General features: G+C 37.5%; 1 protein-coding gene across 2 annotated transcripts in view; it reads right to left on the bottom strand.

The window, feature by feature from the left end:
• Positions 1-20588, bottom strand: part of DROSHA (drosha ribonuclease III) — a 71164-nt gene that overhangs the window by 48018 nt on the left and 2558 nt on the right. For both annotated transcript variants that reach the window (XM_071736630.1, XM_071736629.1), the window contains 11 exons: positions 19569-20426; positions 18626-18718; positions 17498-17729; positions 16436-16577; positions 13548-13702; positions 10484-10564; positions 8360-8446; positions 8167-8253; positions 4397-4468; positions 3000-3081; positions 1653-1724 (listed from right to left, as the gene is read on the bottom strand). In XM_071736630.1, the coding sequence (XP_071592731.1) occupies positions 1653-1724; positions 3000-3081; positions 4397-4468; positions 8167-8253; positions 8360-8446; positions 10484-10564; positions 13548-13702; positions 16436-16577; positions 17498-17729; positions 18626-18718; positions 19569-20419 (1954 nt within the window). In that variant the 5' untranslated portion in view covers positions 20420-20426. The remainder of the gene's footprint in view (positions 1-1652; positions 1725-2999; positions 3082-4396; positions 4469-8166; positions 8254-8359; positions 8447-10483; positions 10565-13547; positions 13703-16435; positions 16578-17497; positions 17730-18625; positions 18719-19568; positions 20427-20588) is intronic.

Raw genomic sequence — 20588 nt, 5'->3', positions numbered from 1 at the left:
ATCATAAAAATATATGGCAATACAGCAACTATTCTGCTTGCTGTGCATCTCTGGCAATCAGTAAACCTAGTATAAGTAGCTTAGAATTACTCCAAAGCCTTTCTCTAAGTAATTTACATAGAAATCCTGACATCCCAAACCACATATTTTTAGACCATGTTAGAAAAATAAGAAAGGATAATAAGTAGAGGAGATGGGAAATCAGCACTTCATTTTCAACTTTAAAGAGACACTTGTGGATGGATGGTAATCTGTTGCATCGAAGTTTCTTCTTTGATTAGACACAGATAAAAAGAAAGTTCTGCAAACACACCTGAAAAAAATAATTCCCACTCTCTGGAAATTAAAAATTTGCAAGGATAATTCAAAATATAATTAATACAAAATGCAAACTAGATTACAACCAATCTGTCATAAAGATGCTAAAAGCAACTACATATGCAGAAAAATCAGGAAAATAAGAGTTAGAAAGCTTGGAATCAAAGACAAATAAGAATAAGAATATAATACCACCAAACTAACAGGAAAATACCCACAAGCTACACAAACAAGGGAGGTCAAACTTGTTCTCATTTTGTGATGAGGTCAAGCTAATCAGCCACATGGGGCTTGATGGCTTATTTTGCAAATTGCTTCAGCAGAACCAAATCAATGTTTGCTAGCAAGCCTCAGAGCACTGCTTCTGATTGAACAGTGTTGTGTATCCAGGAAGGAACAACAATTAGAAATATAGTAATCTAGCCATCAGTACTCTCTAAAGTAATGAGATAAACCTCATTTAGCTACAGCTATAATTAATATCCCAAGTAAGTTTCCAATCCCAGAGCAGAGAGCACCTTCAGGCCACAACCCTCTTGATGAAGTTTGTTCTGAGTCTCATCTGCTCTCTCAGTCCAGCAGCTGAAATGCATCCTTCTGTCCACACAACCCTTCACTGGCAGGATCTCAGCAGGATATTTTTTTTAAAGGAGCCATGACATTCATATAAACTGAAAGTCCATTCCATAGTCTTAGGAAATGTTTAATGCCTGTGTAAGCTGTTCACTCAAAACAAGCATAATGCTCCATACAGAAGCTTGTCCTTGGCTGGCAGGCCAGGGACTTCCATTGAAATGGTGTTTTTCTGCCTTTAACCATTTGCTGCAAGGTCTAAGCTTCCATAAGATGAAGAATAAAGCTGTTAGGCACCCCTAAGCACGTTGTTCTATCATGCTGACCTCCTCAAAACTGTACGTCAAGAATTTTAATATAATCACATGGTATCCTGAAGATACCCAGTGTCAGGGGACCTGACATTCAGTTACATGTGTCAGGCAAAGCAATAGCCTTTCTCAAATGCCACACCTTCATTACAGAACACAAAGAATGTCTCAGCACTGCCTAAAATCACCAGGGCAAAGACAAAAGCTAGAAGTGAGACCTGGCTTGCCCATATGCCCATAGTGAAGAAAGAACTACAGAATTTCAAAAGAAGTACCAGAACTCTACACTGACCAAACCATTTGACTTGCAGTAAGTTTTTTGGTGGGTTTTTTTGTTCTGTTACTGTTACTTGGAGAATGTTTTGGTTTGTGGAGTTGTTTTTTTTTTTTGTTTGTTTTGTTTTGTTTTGGAATTCAAATTTCAAAAAAGCTATATAATACAAACATTACCTGGAAGAAACCTCACAAATCGTGGCATGAAGTGGAATCTGGGGCAGGAAACTGTATCATTTTCAAGAGGACCTTAAATATGAAAAAAATACAGAAAATTATGAGCAGCAATGTATTTGCAAAACAAGTAAAAAAAAGTAACATTGCTGCTGATTGAAACAGGTTCTATCAAATGTAATAATCAGTCACTGATTTAATCATGCACAAAAAAGAACAGTAGAGAAGAACAGAGTAACAACTGCTAGCGAAAGTATCCTCATGGGCCACTTCAATGAAAACTGCAACACCTAAGAAATATAAAGAATCCCACAAAATCACAGTAGTTTTATTTAAAACAATGATACATAAAAAAACATTTTATATAATTAATTTACTAAAGTCTTACAGACACAAGCACTAGATTATTAGTCCCTCCCAATCAGTTGGTGTTTCTTGGTTTCAGTAACAAAGACAACAAGGAAATTTTGATTATGCTATTTTGTGGGGGGTTTTTTTGTTTCCTAGTTCACCAACCAAAGTTCTGCATGAAAAGAAAAACAAAATCAGTAAGTATCTAGTCTTAAAAAAAGAAAAGTCAGAACCAGTGATACAGAAGGCAACACTGATATCTGAATACATTAAGTAACAAAAAAGAAGCCTACACAAAATGTATGAAACCTGTACACTCTTCTGTTTAGCTGCAGTAAGTGCAGAGCACATCTCCATAGACAAAGTCAAGACACCAAAACACACAGATTCTGAAATTAAATTCCCTTGATACTATCAGTTTTTAGACCCAGGGAAGGAACATCCCTGAAATTCTCCTTTATCACAGTCTTCAGAGAAATGTATTTTCATCTTGTTGAGTCAAAAACATTCAACTATAATGATACGTTATTCCTCAAGGCTGTCTGTATGACACTGCTTTCTAAGTTGACTGTAGAGAAATACTGTATGAGTAACTTGTTTGGCAGCTTGTAAAAACAGAGAATTCATTTACCTGAAAGCCTGCCTTTCAAAATACCATGCACATGATACCATGCAATTAAACATAAAATATTTACTGTTTGATTAAAAAGAACAGTCTTGGATTAAGGAAGAAATTTAGTTTGTCTTAAAATACAGCATCAAATTGGTACATTTGATACAGCCCACATTGGTAAACTCCAATAAACTGCATATTCTTGAAGAACAAAATGAGAGTTTGCCCCTCCCAAATAAACCAGCATTTGACATTGTTCTTTTGACCTTCATACTAATTGTTCTTTTTAAAACAAAAAAACATAACAAAAGAGAGTCCTACTTTTTCAAATCTACAATTACTTGGGGTTTTGTATGGCTTTTTTTCCCTAAATAGAAATTAGTTACCTTTAAGATTCCAGTCATAGAGCTCCAAAATATCTTTGAATAGATATGAAGAGAACAGCTCAAGCCCTCTCACACAAAAATTCTGGGGAAAGAAAACAAAACACACCAGCATTATAACTATATAAATCTGTAATACAAATAATGCCACTCATATTTAAATAAAGCAGTGGAGAAATTAGTGTCTACATATTTACCAACCACTAAGATGCTGGGTTTGGAAACAGGACTGATATATTCACAATCATCTCCTGAAACATTGAAACATAGCACAGTGATCTCTTCAGAGAGTATTGTCAAGAAAGGATTGTAATGAAGATTCTTCAGTCAATGTCCAAATCAACCCTACAGGCAAGAATTACGAGATTCTTCTCCAAGACAAAAAGCTTTTATTCAGAAATGAAGGAACTTAAAAAACCTTTCTTATCAACATCAGGACAAGTTGGTTTTAATTGTATGTGCCTGATACAAGCCATAAATTCCAAACCCAACACCACAACCTCTTTTGTAAGAATGCATTAGTAAAGGTGACCTGCAAATAGTGCTGTAGGCCAGATCAGGAGTTTAAAAAAAAAAAAAAAAAAAAGTTGATTCCCCTTTTTGCTTGGCACCCATTTGTTGTTTTAGAACAAGATCTGGAGACAACACAATGGATTCAGTAACAAGAAATGAACTGCTTTGATGAAGTAAATCTTTCTGAGGAATTTTGGGGCTTTTGCATACATTTAGTTGCTGCTGAGCAACAAAAAGAGATATAACTAGAAATAAAAATGTAAATATATGTGACTAAATTGAACACTGATCATATCTTTGTAGTTAATATGCAAGGGTGCTTCTGTAACTACACATGCTGTTCTACTGCAGCTATTTACATCACAAACTGGCTTCACCAGAGATTAATAGATTAATTTGTAATAATAAAAAAAAATAATTATGTACTGAATGTGCTTTGTTTGGATCCATTAGAAATTTGTTTTGACAACAACTTATATTAAGTACTGATATGCAATCTTCATAGCTTGAAACTCAGGTTTCAGCACTGTCACTGAATTATGTGGTTCTGGCAAGTCAACACCTCCATATGCCTTGTTTTTGTTATCCATAAAAGAAGGATAATGCCTAAGTCAGCTTACAGATAAGAGTACCTGACATATATATAACTTAAAATGAAAAGAAGACATTGATAGAAGATCTTCATACTAGGTGATTTTACTATATGATAGACTACATAGATGGATTTATGATAGAACCTGTGAGTGCAAGTTCCTTTTCAGGCACTGGTTCAGAACACAGCCTGTCTCCTAGAAGACTTCATGAAATGGGATTCTGAAAAGTTTAATAAATTAAGTGTATCAGCAACTCACAACGGGCTCTGAATCTTGACTAATTATCCCTCTTACCTCAGGCATCATTTCTTCAATGAAATGAATCGTATAGTCAATGTTAAATCTGATTACTTTACACAGAGGAATCTGAAAGGAAAATAGAAATTCAGCATGAAAAACTACATAGCATCCAATATAAAATTAATACAATTTTGTATGCAGAGGTATTTCTGTCTGCTGAAAAGGACACTTACTAAACCAGCTGTTCTGGGGGATCATGAAAAGACAGGAACACAAACATGTGCAAGAGAAGTAACAGTTCTAACCTCAACCTCTAATAACACAAGGCTGACGGGAGGGATGCTAAAAGGTGATTAAATAATGCCCTCTACTGGAGATGAAATTTTGTGCAGAAGAAAAAGCAAAGTTCTGCAAACCCGTAGCTTCTCTCACTTCTATATTTGGAACTGAATTTATTGTTGGCATCAGAACATGTCAGATTGATGCAGTGATCTGAAGGCATGGTGTTTTTAAGCACACTGCAAATTCTGTTAGTTACACTGTCTTAAAATATGGCTTTAAGTTATAGCAACACAACAGAAGAACTTCAAGATAAATTTACAAGGTTATGCTGATAAATATTCCCAGAGGTTTGCTGAACTAACTAGTAAGACAAACATCTGATTCTTTATTTTCACTTTTCGAAAAAGATTCCTTTCTCTGTAAAGTACATGGACTGCTGAAGGTGATTGCTTCTTTTCTTAAACGGGACTTCTTTTTAAGCAAAAAAGCTAGACTTCTAAAAGACTGCAGAAATGCCTAATGCTGCCCTACATGTTTACAGCTCTTAGCACATTTTACTGTTCACTGGCCTTGCGAGCGTAAAAGAACTTTAGAACACTTCAATGATCTGTGGAAAGGAGGCAACCCAAGGTTATTTTGCACTGGCAAGGACACAAATATCAGCGCTGAAATCAGTGCCCTCCGAGGTGCACGATTCTGCTTGCATCTTCTTGCAGTTCACTGTTAAGCATCTAATTATTTTGTCTACAAAAATCTGTTGATATCTACATGATAAACTAAGGCACTAGAACAAACAAAATATTACACTTGTAATATTTTATTATACTGTAATACAGTATGAAATGTAAATACAACCCCCCCCCCCAAACTCTTAGAAGTTAAAGGTCCTGTTTCAAATCTGAGCAGATGAAAACCTGTCACATTTATATCAGCAGATATAATAAATAAATAAATAAATAAGGTGACTGCTTATTTTCTCAAATGTAAATTCAACCAGGAGAGGGCATGTTGATTCATAAACTCAGTAGCGTAGACTATTTTTATTTATATTGAATAGGAAATGAACACTTTACAGAAGTGACCAGGAACAAAATCTCCATGTACTAACCATTTTCCCTAATATCTGACATGTTCCATTATTACTTAGTAATAACATTGTGTGAAACTCAGACTTCAAATTACAGCAACTTGGTTCATTTAAAGATGCTGGTGTTGGGACCTCTGCTTTAGCTACCCTTTGCCACCTCCCTTTTATTAAATACATCTCTCAAATAACACCTTTTATGTTGCCAAAAATCCTATCATGACAGCAAGAGACTTCTTCCAAAGGGCTTTATACCCATTAGCTACAGGAACTGACAACATGGCATTGTTTTGAATTCAATCCTGTAAAAAATTAATAATTTGCTGATCATTTTCCCTATTTGAAATTGGAAAAACAAAACAAAACCATGCACTTTACAGTAAAAGTAAACTCAAGGTCTTCACTAACTACTCATGTCAGACAAAAATTTTCTTTGTTCTCTGTAAAGAAAAGATTCCCATAAGTCTCTGCCTTTCCTGTCATGGAGTGGACACAAGAATTATAAAGATAAGGTGGTCTCTTTACTTTGTAATGGAAGCAAAATAAATCTGTTCCTTTTTGATTGTTTGCAGTGTGACGATGTAAAGCCTTGGGAAAAAATCTGCCTTGACCACCCAGAGTGATGCACTGCTACAAAGCAGGAGTGCTTCACAATGCCACACCACAGGTTTAACTCCACCATCTCATTGACTTCCTCTCAATCAGAGTCCCTTCTCCCACCCACCCAGAAGCAATGTCATATCCATTATGGAAGCAAACTGTTTCACTTTCTTCTCAGTTCCAGTATTCTTACAGTCCTGTACCAATAACTTTTCTTTCCTATTCTGGGTTTTCACATTGGTGGTGTAGTTAGCAACAGGTGTAGAAACAAGAAATAAGCAAGCACCACAGCATTTGAAAAAACAGTTCTTGAAATACTAAGATAAAAAAAAAAAATCAAGTATACGGAAATTAGGTATTTGCATATCTTTCAATCAGATATGGGTAACTCATATTGAAAAGCAGGACAGTTAGGTACCAATCATAGAAGCATGATTTTAGTAGGAAAAGACCTTTAAGATCATCAAGTTAGCCTAGCACTGCCAAGTCCACCTCTAAATGTCTGAGCACCTCATCTATATGGTTTTTAAATCCCCCCAGGGTATGATATTTAATGACTCAACCAATTCCCTGGGCAGCCTTTTCCAATGCCTAACAACCCTTCCTGTCAAGAAATTCCTTTTCTTGTTGTATTTTATTTCAAAGCATAAAATTAATTGCCTTTAAATATCTACAGCTTTTAACAATCATAACTTGCCTAGTTCCTGAAGAAGCTGAATGGATTTTAGGAAGCAGTGGGTATATCTAGGTAAGTTTTTGGAACAGAGAAATCTCTAAATTTAGAGTGTATTGCCAATATAAATCCATCTATCACTTAAAGGAAAAACTTTTTTTCTAGGTTTTTTCTATGAACTTTTCCAACTTAGCAAACCTCCTTATCCAATTTAAATCCAAATAAGAGTTTCAACAAGTTATTCCATGGTTCATTTCACTTCCCAACTGTGAAATAAGTAAAACCATTGAGAAGGAAGGCGCTGCTAAGGAATATGGTACAGAGCAAGTCCAGTCTCCTTTTGTAGCCCTGAAGAATGACAGATTCCCAGTAAGAAGGTTGTGAACTCAAGTATACAGGCTTCTGCCCACGAGAGGACTGCATATTTATACCCCTCTCTCTCATGAGATCCCACATGGAGTGGGATGTGTACTGTGTCCAGTTCTGTAGTCCCAAACATAAGAAGGACATGGAGCTATGGGAGCAAGTCCAGAGAAGGGCCACTGAGATGATCAGAGGACTGGAGCCCCTCTCCTACAAAGACAGGCTGAGAGATCTGGGGTTGTTCAGCATGAAGAAGGCTCCAGGGAAATGTTGGCCTTCCAGTACCTGAAGGGGGCCTACAAGGAAGTTGGAGAGAAACATTTTCAAGGGTATATAGCAACAGGATGAGGGGTAATCATTTTAACTTGAAAGAGGGTAGTTTACATTAGATATTAAGAAAAAATTATTTGCTGTGAGGTTTATTTGCACTAGAAAAGGTTGCCCTGAGAAGTTGTGGATGCCCCCCTCCCTGGAAGTGTTCAAAGTCAAGGCTGAATGGGGCTTAAGCAACCTGGTACAGTAGTGTCCCTGGAGGGTTGGAACTAGATGATCTCTGAGGTCTCTTCCAACCCAAACCAGTCAATGATTCTATGACTACTTTGATGCATATCACAGTCTCAGTCACAGTTTGAAGAAAACGATTACCACAATCAGTCAAGACAAAACCTGAGGACTCATTGGAATCAATGTCTTCTTCGGGTCCCCAGGGCTGGCAAGATGTTTGTAACATACATGTATCATTGCCCTAGAAAAGCTGAACTTAAGGCAGAAACAGCTTAGCTTCAAAAGAGATGCCAGGTATCTAGTTATGAATATACTTACATTTGTAAGTGGGGCATGTGAAAACATTGAGAACCCTTCAAAGATATATTCATGGTCATCATACTCAATAACAGTAGGTCTATCTGTCTAAAAAAGAAAATAAAACAACCATGGAGTAAGCAAGAAGCAGTATTACTTCCATTATTGAAAACAAAATTAGCGTCCTAGTTAGAATTATTTATAAAATACTTACTAAGAAATTTGTGGGAGGTGACACAGTAATTCGATAGTGGTAAAGCCTTCCAGCATTGTTGGTCATGGGGCGACATGGTTTAATGGGCTTAAAGAAAGAGATAAGTAGAATTATGTGTAGAGTCAAGGCAAATTTAGATTAAAAGAGAGAATAAAGCATTTTTAATAGCCATGAAATATGCACAAGGAAAAATTAAACAAAAGCAGGTAGTCATAATTAAGCATTCTAGGGAGATGAAAATGTTGCCTTATCTACATTTTCACTTTCAGAAATATTTTAAAAGCTATTTAAAAGGAAAGGAGGTGAAAAACAGCAACACTTTTTTTGATTTTCCATTTGACTCTCCATCTTCCTTACACACAGCAGTTAAGTCATTTACATACCAGATTGATTTCCTCTTTTGTATAAATTTGTTTCAGGAAATTGATTTTACAAGCTTACAAAAAGGAACCTAGACCTCACATGATAAGATCTCCAAGGATGCTATCAGGATACGTATCAGCTCATCTGCCTGGGGCAAATCTGAGGCCTAAAGAGAAAGGATTAGTCTATCACTAGAGATGCAGCACTCATAACCCTGCTCTACCCAGCAGGCTGTAATTGGCCTGCGAGGTCCAAAGGCACACAGCCCTCCGATGCAACACCAAACACCTGGGATTCATGTTTTTTTCCAGCATGTTCTGAAGCAGTCCAGTTTTAAACACGCAAAAATCCTCAGCAGCAAGACAAAACCACTTCTCATATGCCCTACATCCAACTGCATATACATCCAACTGCATATACATCCAACATACATTGCTGCAGTTCAAAGGCTGCCACCCATCTGCTCAGAATACATCTGTGCATGAAAAAAAGCCCAAAGTCATAGCAGCAAGCAGGGTGCTACACGAAATAGGTTTACGAAAGTTGGCCTGATTGCAGTGGCACAATAGAATCACCATCAGGCAGCTCTGTGCACTTTGTAAAACCCACCCATCAGGAAGGGCAATAACTCAGGCTGTTCAGCCTCTAAGCCTCTCACTGCTGAGACAAAGCAGTTAAAAAGCTAAGCAGGTTTACCTACAGGAGACTGTAGGAGCTAGTATATTCTAGGAGATTATCTGAAACCTCAAATTTGCAGCTGGCCTTGCTCCAGGGGGCAGCTGCCTTCATGCTGCAAGTTTTATGTATCAGTTTTCTCCTGCTAAATTTTTCTCCCTCCTCTGCAAGAAAAACTCTAGAGATGATGAGGAACTGATTCTGAACTGAAGCAATTTATAAAAAACCAAGGCCATTTTTCTCACAGGGAATAACTCAAAGAAACATTCACTGCAGAGAAAGAAAAGAATGTTTCAGTAAATATATGTAAAAATGTATACTGAAAAATGAAATTATTCAAGAAAAATTAGAAATGTAAAACATACATCGGCAGTGCTGGGGTAACAGTTGGACTTCATGATCTTAAAGGTCTTTTCCAACCAAAATAATTCCGTAATATTAGTGCTTACAAATTGTCTCACAACAATGAAGTTTTTTAGAATGAAAAAGCTTGAGGAGGCCCAAGCACTATTCCAACAACAATTTTCAATAGAAACACATTACATTTGTAAAATATATCAGTAAGCTGAAGGAATATTTTTTTTTCAAATCAGATATTCATAGAAATTAATAAACTGTCTGCACACTGTCAGAGCAAACATGCTCTAGTGCTAAGGCAACAGCACCTCCTGACATGTTGCTGCTCCTGTCAGCAGCTGAATTACTACTTTATTTACTTGAAATAAGTAAAGCAATTTTGAAAGCAATCCCTTCACAAAGAGGTACATAACATACTCTTAGCATACCACTTGAAGATGGTAGAACTTTGACCACATGTTTTTTATTCATGTAATTGTTTTTCAGAAACTTAACAAAAATCCAAACCTAAAACTAAATAAATACATGGAAAAGTTTTTCATAGTTTTTAGGTGGATTTCATTACCAGTACTGTCTTTTAAATACGAGGTTGCACAACTAAGTGATTTAAAGTTGCACAGGAGTTTTTACTCAGCCCATAAATAATGTGGAAAAAAACTTGAATCAAACCAAGCACGAATTTATAGCAGCAAGTTTCAGTTCGTAACTGCAATTCTTGTAATTACTTACCTCTTCACCAGGATAAATGCCATGTCTTATTCCCGTTCGTCGGGCTTTAGCACTGCACTTGCACAAAGGTCCATCATTCATCTGTCAAAAATAAAGTAGGTTTCTGTTTTTAGTGAAAAATAGTGTTGGAAAAATATGTTGGTTTTAAAGACCAGAGTGCCGATGCTTCTAAAAGCCTGTCATGCTCAGATTAAGTGGATGTTTGTAAGTCAACAGAACTGAAACAGTACAGACTAGCATAAGAAAACTGCACGATAGCATTAGAACTTCATCACTGTTTCAGAAGCACAAGATGGAAAAATGCTCTCAAATAAAAGTGTACCACTCTTACCATTTCTTATACATACAGAAAGCACACTGTCTCACTGAAACACAATTCAGGCTCTAAACATGTACATGCAAATATCTACATGCTGAAATATCCACCCTGAAACAGTTCTACTCACTACAATGAATGAAATCCTGTCCCTGATTAACCCCTCTGCTATGTGACAAGGCTATCACCTGAAATATGCAAAGCAGATAATTTGAAGATTTTGATACTTTAAAGAACACTCAAAATCCACCCTGTAATCATTAAAAGACAAAAAGTGAAAAAAGTATACATTTCAGTATTCCATATAGGTGAATCAAGTAGCTATACCAAAAATGGTGATGGCACAGGGTATAAAGCTACTGTCTGTCTTTTCACTTTTATGACCAAGTTCAATGCCTACTATAAATTACTGCAATACCCTAAAGCTTTCTGCACTTAACATAATGCTCATGGCAGAAATCCTACAAACATCCCCAGAAGCAAACCAAGGAAAGAAATGAACTTCCCAGCCCGAGGTTTTAATAGAGTTTTTCGAAGTCTGAATTCAAGAACTTAAAGATTTTTTTTTTATTTTTTTTTTTTAAAGAAAAACAAAACAGACCTACAATGCAACATAGGAACCACCAGAACTTTTGACTACTGCAAGCAATCCGAAAATGTAAACAGTGTCCATGGTGGACCTAAACAGGATTATCATAGGAAGATACAATGTGAAGTAACATCAGGAAGCAAAAACTACCAAACTGCTGTTAAGGTAGATTCCGACAGTTGGCAGAGTAATATAACTTTTTAGTTTTGATGTTAATTTTCTAAAGGTTCATAGAAATTCAATTTCTTCACAGTGCACACTGGCACAGTGGATACATGCAAAGGAACATAAGCAATAGGGTATTTCTCTACTCCTTTGGGAGCTTAGTCATGCAAGCTTTTTTTTTTTTTGTTCACGCATTTTATCCACACTCTGAAACTCCTGAGAAAAGTATAGGCTCAATTAAATTGACTCATGCTTCTAGGTAAAAGTATACTTCCTCTTGGCTTACAAAGCCACAAAACAGAAGGGAGTTAAAAAATGCATTCAGTGGCAAATGGCTCATCACTTCCCAAAAAATAAGGGCTTACTAAAGCCATTAAAATAACCATCACTTATTTTTTAATATCTCATCCTTACTTCTTAGAACTGTTCAGCACCAATGCTTCCTCTGTCACATTAAATGTACAAGCTCAGACCAAGAGAAATAAGTATATGCAAAGCCCAAAGCTTGGGAAGCAAGTCAGATACATACTTATCCCTAATGACACACAGTTCATTGAAAAAAATGCAGAAGAGTAATCATGAAGTGCTGATAAAATGATGTTGAAAAATCATCACATTACATAAACTAAGACAATGGCTTCTATCCTCCTTTGACAAAAAGGGCAACGCAAACAACTGGGTAACACCTGTGAGCAAAGGCCCACTGGGTAGCATCTGCTTTAGAAACTTACTTTCTGGCAAATGCCAGCACTGTTGGGAGATTATCCAACACGAAAAACACATTGATCATAGTGAAGGGCTGGGAAGATCCATTCTAAAAATTCAGTTGTGGCAGACGTCTAATTCTTAGTGCCATTGTGCATGGCAATCATTCCTGTTTCATGTAGTGAAAAGTTTGAAAGCATTTTGGTATACCAGATAAATACCTAGGAGAATACCAAATGTTTTCAAATAAAATCTACTCAGATTTGGCACAGCAATGACAAGCTCACCATGATCTGTTTTCAGCCCCTTCAAAAAAGATTAAGGGCAAGTCTCAAGAAAGTTTTTGGGAAGGAAAGCTTTCAGCAGGAAACTCATAAACCACACATTCCTAAAACTATTCGTCTTACATTCCACATTCTTTTTATTTGGCCAATATTACTTTGAAGCTGCAGTTTTATCAGTTAAGTATCTGAACAGTTTGCTGATTTTGTTTTTCAAACAAATAAAACCAGCTAGCTATTCTCAGTCAATTTTATTTTTTTAAAACTAGAAGCATAAATATGAGTCTGAAATAGAATATTCAACAGACCTCTGAATTACCACAGTGGCAGTAAGAATTGCAGTATCTCTTGGCATTATGATTTGTTGCATGTTAAACTCATGCATCACACAAAGTGTCAGAAAAATAAATTTACTGAGATGCCATTTGACAAAAATAATAGAGTGTAAAATATTTAAGAGAGATGAAGATGGTAAATTTGCAAACAATAACTAATCTTCTCTGCAATGTACACATTCAAAACAACACTTCATGAGCTCAGGAATTACATTTAATGACAACTATAATCTCCATGCATTTACAAAAAAAATCAGTTTAGAAACAAAATTAGGTGCATTAAACACATATTTAAAACATTATTTATCAGTATGAGCTGAGACCTTTTAGGTGAAAAATTTATAAAGGACGTAAACATTCTGCCTTTGCTGCATCCCAGAATTCATCTGTGTACTTTTATCTTGGGGCTCAGAGGACAGCATTAGTACAATATTAGTAATTTAGGCTTTATTAACACTGTCAGAAATAATTCCAGCTGAATACTCCTCAGTATTCATAAGCTGGAACTACGCTCTTGAAATCAGAAGTTATTTGAAGGAAAGAGAAAAGGGGGGGGGGGTAAAGAAAGCACACTGAAATACATATCACCCAGTATGTTTGACAATGATGCAGAATTTTAGGTCTATAGAGGAGAATGACTTTCAGGCTTTCAGACTTTTTTCTCTCATCATACCTGCCCTGGATCATTGTACCACAGTTCTTCATGGAGACGATCAGGGTGTGCTTTTTTACGCTTAATTTCTGCAATGACGTCAAAAACTTCCGAATCTGAGCTGCTGGAGCAGCTGCTGTCATCTTCAGAGTCACATTCTGACTCACTGGAGCTCTCTGATTCACACAGAGATAACAAAATCAGTTGCAAAACACATCCAACAAATGCTCTTCACCATTAGCCATTCCTCCTCTAACATGACATAACTAACTGTAGCACACTGAAAACTGTGCATGATGCTCACACTAAGGAAAAGAAGGAAAGCAACTGCATTTTTAATTAAAAATTACAGCAAATATGGATGTTAAGTGATTGTAACAACTCATCTGTTTGCATGAATCAGATTGCTATTTGGCTGCCTCGGAGCATCACTGCTAAGTTGTAAAAGAACAATTTCAGTTATTTGACATTAAAGGCTACAGAGCTATAACCAACACAAGTATCACAGTAAAGTTAAAAACAAATAAAAAAAGAGAGAGGAAAGATAAATGATACACATAGGTAACTAGCATGAGCTAAACAGAACCTCTTGCTAAAAAGTTAATTGTGCTTGCTATGATTGAACAAACAGTTTACATCTAGTTTTCACTTCACCTAGAAATACTCACTTTCAGAAGGGCTTGTATATTCAAGAGTTTCAAAACATTACATATGGATCCAGTTACAGAACATGTACTGTTAAGACTTTTTTCAAAATAAATTCTATTAAGTTCATTATCACATATTAGAAACCACAGACCAGAAGAAAACCTGCAGTTACCAGCTGATTTAATCCAGTCCTAAGTTTTTTGGAAACCCTGCTGTAAGAGTTATCCATTTTTTGTTTGATTTGGGTTGGTTTTTTGTTGTTAGGTTGTTTTCTTATTTGTGTTAACTAAAGCAATTTTTCTGATCTATCAGAGAGGAGAACAATACAAAAGAAAAATAAAGAGTCTTAGACTTGCTAAAATGTCTCCTGTGTGGTGTTGTCTAAGTACTGTTAAAGAGTGTCTGGGCTTAATTAAAATGAAAAAACCCACAAAAACAAAAATCACAGAAAACCAGAGCCCAATCTCAAATATCTCTAACAACCTCTGGTACTTGAAAGTGAATCCTCTTATTATGTATGCAATGTCACTCATTCCCATAGATCTCCTTAACTCCCTGTTGTCTTCATAGCCAAGACATAAACCACAATGCACGTTTATTATTCATGAAAAGAACAATTTCTTCTAAGTTTTTAAACTAGAGAAAATATACTGCTAGTGCTTTGAAAAACTCAAACTAAGGCTTAAAAATTGTGTATTTAATGAATGCAAGACTCCCCTTAGTTAAAAGAAAAAAGAGAAAAAAAAAGAGAACAATTACTAGCAAATATGCTTCCTGTTTTTCTTTCTAAAATCAAGGTGTATTTTTATACAGTTGGTAACTCAGCACGAGGTGTTATTAAAATATGTCCTTGGGACATTTGGTTTACAGGGGTCGTATTGCAATTAGGTTTAGTATGAATGTGCAAACATGCATATTCCTACAAATAGTCACAAGTGCTTGAGTTTTAAAAATTCTCTGGCAAGCATTAATTAGTTGCATAAATTTTAGGTGCAAAATGAGTGAAGGACCTGTAAGTGTAAGCTGGAAATCTGCAAGACAAATGCAGAACTTTTGGATTTCAGGAATTGGCATTAGCCTTTCATGACTTACTAAAGGCTCTTAGAGCACGTTTTTATCTCACATTACACAGTTACTGCTATTACTTCTTCTGCAGAGATGTGAAGCTTTACACCTGTATGATGAATGTAGGTATTTTAAAAGATCTTGCTTCATCCACATGAAAATATAGCTCCTGAAAAACCCTACAGCTAACTTGGCTAGTGATTCTTGAGTGAATTTAAATATGTGCAAATACACTGTTCAAATAAAACATAAAAAAGGAGTTTCATTTGCACAAGTGAATTCACATTTTATTTAATCTGTTTATTTTTCTTCATCTTTATTGCTTCTTTTTATACTGCCAGCACATAACTGCCCACATCATCTTATTTCAACTTCAGAAATCACATATTAAAATTCTGACACTAGTAAGCTCAGATATGGAAGTCTGAAGCAGCTCAACAACCAAAAATGAAACATCAGTTTAAAAGTGAGCCAAGCAGGATATCTAAATTAATGATACACCACGAATTTCTTGAACTAATGCCACGGACTGAAAAACACACTATGAAACACTGGAAGTGTAAAAAAGAACAGCTACCAGTTGTCACAAAACAGAACAAGGAAAATAACTGAGGAGACTATCAAAAAGCATGCCTTGCTAATTCAACCAGTATTTCCCCAGTAACTCATAAAGCTAGCAAACTTGTTTCACTGCAAGAAGGTCCATACAGATCATGCACACCCATGCAGATAATCTGTTCTGAAAAACTAATACTTCTGCTTAAGATCATAGCCAGCAGAGCTGCACAACCTAAAGACATTCCAGAAGAAAGACAAACTTGGTGTCGTAACAAGCAGCCAATATGAGTTTATCACCACTCCTCTTGCCTCCTTTTTAGAACTATAAAACCAGCACCCCCACAAAGCCTCTTGTGCACCATGCTCTAGCCTATCTGATGATACCCAGGGTAATTCCATGCCATGGAAGAGACTTCATCATAGTGCTGGATCATATCCATTTTCCCTTAGGCTGTCTGAGTGAAAAATCAAGCTTTGCTTCAGTCAACGGCAACAGTAAAAGTCCCACGGATATGCAATACATAGAAAAGACTTAAAAAACACAGATCAACTTTCAAACGTTATTAAATACAAAACTGCCAAAAAACTGGCACCTAGAGATTACACAATTTCAGAGCTTTGTCATAATTTCTGCTTACCTAAATCTTCATCCAGTTTGGTCTTTGGTGGCTCCCAGGGTGGTCTGGCTGCTTTGGCCTTTGCCTGTCGCTTTGCTAACTCCTCATCAAACTTCTCATACAGATCTCGGAGCTTGCTTGTTCCTACCACAGTAGAGTCCCCCTGTTATTAAAAAAACAAAACAAGAGCAAAAAAAAGACAGTGTTGACATAGCAGAGGTGCTCAACATATACCAGCATTTCATGATGAAAAGCAAGAGTTGGACTAAGCACAGCTGTGTAGGCCAATGAAACATGGAAATACCTGCTAAGGCTTCAGTATACCATTGCATTGCTCCACTGGACCAACTAGCAGAGAAACTACTTCATTTGCTGGTGTATTATCATCAAACCTTCAGCCTAACAAAGCAGAACTATAGCTAAGCATATTTATTACAGCTCAGCATTGCTTTTTAACAGGTTTGGAAAAAACAGGAGATCTGTAAATTATTTTGCAACTAAGAATATTTTATCACACACCTCATTTTGCTGCCTGTTTTCCATCACCAGGAATTTACTTTCCAAGTCATTCTCAAAGAAAAAAACCCAACCAACCAGCCACAAACATAAAAAGATCAGAAAAAAATCTCCCCTCTACCTCCCCTCTCTATCACTACCCCACCAGCAAGTGTTGCCGCTAAGTACAAAAAATCCTGACTTTTATTTCTGTACAAAATTTCTCCAAAGTTGTGGAAATATAACGGTGCTTGAGGCATCCCTGCTCAAATACAGGTATAATGAAGCCCCCCAACACCTCCTCCCCTCCTGGAGACAAAAACTACCCCTCTTCTTTGTTTTGCTAATCTGAATGCAAACATACAGAAGAAACTGACGAAAATAGAGAAGCAATAAATAAATAAATAAATAATAAATAATAAATAATAATAAAGCCCTTAGCAGGGTTAAAAGACTGACACGATTGGGAGGAGGGAAGGATTAAATGACACAAAACATGATCCTGCTGAAGAGTTCATATCAATCAAGTAATCAAATAATCAATAAACAACTGTACACAGTAATTTTAGAGTTGTCTCACAAACATACCACTTGATCCATAGGGTCATTGGAATAATAGCTTTCAGAGTGGGTACAACGAACCCAGACTGGTTTAAGTAACTCCTCATCTTCCTCTTCATTTTTTTCAGATGCATTCTCCTCTGATTCCTTGTCTTTAATAGCAGTATAACTTTTCTCTTTACTGGAGCTCTGGTTGTCAGACCACTTTTCTCTGTCCTCCTCCCATCGGGGTCTCTTTCGCTCTCTGCTGGGAGACCGGCTTAAAGAAAGGAACAAAAGCAATTCTCTTTAACACTGACAGTTTTATGAGGAAAAGCAAATAGAATGATGTACTGATCTGAAGCACACTATCATATAAATGACAGCAAAATCCAACTGCCTCTGCCTGCATTTTAACTTGCACCATAAAGAGTAGAGCATGTTGTGGTTCTGACCCACAACAAAAAAATTACCTAAAATTTAAAGTGTTTTTGCATTTTAAACCATGTTTGACAAACAGAATGAAAAAATACGCTACTTTAGATTGAAATTCCTGCTGCCATTATAGATGCATTTTTAAAATTTTGTTAAAAAGTTGGAAACTCATCACTCACAACTAAAAGTTACAATATCAAGAAGTTGTAATACATAGACTGCAAACCATTTGCATGAAAAAATAGTTAATGTTTTATTAGAAGGATCATAATGAAGCCACATTGCTTGTGTTACTCTCTGGCACTCCTTTGAACAACACAACCTGTGATATTGTTTAGGAATTTTTTTTTTTAATCTCCTCTGACTACAAAGCCAGTAATATTGCACTTATTTTAACTATCCAGGACTCAGAAGGAAAGAAGCACAAATATAGAAACAGCATCTAAAAGATGATCTAAACATAGAATGACTTTAAATATCTTTGTACTTTACAGACTGGAAGCAGATTTAAGACAAAGTATTTAGGACACAGCAGTGAAGCCCTCTCTCCAGAGATTAATCCTGTTTCTTACTCTACTAGGTCTTGAAATAAATGATATTTCCATGTATAAGTAGATGGTTATAAATTTGACATACATCTTTTCTGAGCTTCAAACCAGGTATGTATGCACATATACACAGACAAAAATGCGTGGATGCAGAGCCTCAAACCCACAAGAGACTGAATGTAACCTTTCTTACCTTCCTGCTCTCTTGTAATCTTTTTTGTAGGATCTGTCTGGGGATGGTGATCGTCTGCTTTCACGGTGCCTATGCCTCTCCCGTTCCCGCTCCCTAGGAGAGTTCAAAACATAAGTTAAAAGATAAAACTGACATTTCATCTATTCCACACCTGAGAGGAGCACAGAAGTAAGCTGAGATCATGTTACACAAAACGACACACACATGCTGATTACTAAAACCCCAGACATTCTTAACCCTGACCTATGCTTAGGGACAAAAGGCTGGCTTGCTGAGGTCTTCATCCTGAATAGAATCACACAGGCAGGTCTAAGCATCAACAGGGAGCTCATGTAAAGCCTGTACACATCTGTGCTGGTTTCCCACAAGGATAAGGACACAGCAGTGTGAAGAACACATCACAATATGCTTTTCACAAAAAAATACAACTTCGCTGCATAGGTATGTGCACCATTTAGAGTACAAACCCTTCCAGATGTTGCTTCTCTACAAATACAAGACCTAGTTCAAGCAACACTTGGAACCCTGACTGGTACCTAAACCTTGGAATTTGAGGTGCTGGGACTTAAATGTTTGTAAGGCTCAATTTTTAATACAATCTTCAGCACAAAGTATTGCCAACTCTACTTTCATGCCTAAGTTTCTATGGTAAACACCCGTGAGAGCAGAGCACTACTCATCAATCCACTCAGTTTTCAAACGAGAGCTGCTTTGATTTCAGCAATCTCCATGGACAAGGGCAACAGGTTCACCAGTTTACAGAAGTGAGGCAGAAGCAGTGTACCTGAAAGAGGTCAAAACAATAGCTCTTCCCATCAGACCTGAGTACTGGCAACCTGCCGAGCTAGAGGGAAAAACCAGCGCGAGGGAAGAACATGGATGCAAAGCCTATGGGACAGTGGTGACAGCCCTCCCTCTGCAGGCAGAAGATAGCTCAAGTTACCTGTTACGCTCGTAACTTCTGTGATGAGGCGATATCCTTCCTCTGTCATAATCTGTCCGATGCCGACTGCTTTCCTGCCTCCTCCTGTCTGGACTCCGTCCTCGCTCCCGACGGTCGCTGTGGTTGGTGGAGCGATGCCTGTCACTGTGGATGTGACCATGCTCACGATGTCGGTGCTCCTCATAGTGCTTGCTCCTGTCTGGGGAACGTCGATCGCTTTGCGACTTCTCTCCCTGGTACTGACCCGTGTGCCGAAAATGGCTGCTGGCACCACTGCTGTTGGCAGTGCTGCTCTGGAAGGAGCCGGAGCTGTGCTGATAGCTGTTGAAGCTCGGTGGTGGGAAGGACTGCTGTGAATACCCTGTGGAGTACACAGGCTGGTAGCTGACTTGCTGTGGTATGACTGGCGGGGGGGGAGGATGAGGTACTGTGGGAGGAGGCATTATATAAGGAAAGGTGCTTTGCCCGGCAGGAGTCCCTGGCACAGGAGTGCTGCTAGGATTTGGCACTGGTGGAGGAGCAGGAGGGAAGCACGGAGGCACCGGGAAGTTCTGCCTCATCTGGTGATTAGGAAAAGGCGGCCTCATGGGACACTGGCTGATGGGGTTTTGCGTGGAAGGGGGCACTGGAGGAGGGTAGGGCACAAAGTCCGTCCTGGGAGGCATGTAACCAGTGGCTGGTGGGTTTGAGTAGGCTGTTGGTGGGGCAGTTTGCTGGTCATACTGGTATTGTACAGAGGGCTGTTGAGGGTGAAGCTGCCGTAGGTTTTGAGGGCGGTAGGTCTGTGCTGAAGTTCTTGCTCCTGGTCCTCCCTGACCACGGGGACATCCTCGCCCAGAATGGAAAGACATGGCTCACCTTTAATGAGGAAAACAGAAGTCCAGTGTCACACAACTTTTGTAGGATGTCCTTAATGACTTTTCAGGAACTACTCCTAAAGTGCTGAAACAAGTTTCTGCAGACTCCTTTAACAGAAGCACCTGAACAAAGTCCACTATCACAGGCACCTTTGTGCTCCTT

This window comes from Heliangelus exortis, chromosome 2, assembly GCF_036169615.1.
Source record: "Heliangelus exortis chromosome 2, bHelExo1.hap1, whole genome shotgun sequence".
Classification (NCBI taxonomy): domain Eukaryota; kingdom Metazoa; phylum Chordata; class Aves; order Apodiformes; family Trochilidae; genus Heliangelus; species Heliangelus exortis.
The sequence above is the reverse complement of the archived record's forward strand: the minus strand, read 5'-3'. Positions and strand labels throughout refer to the sequence as shown.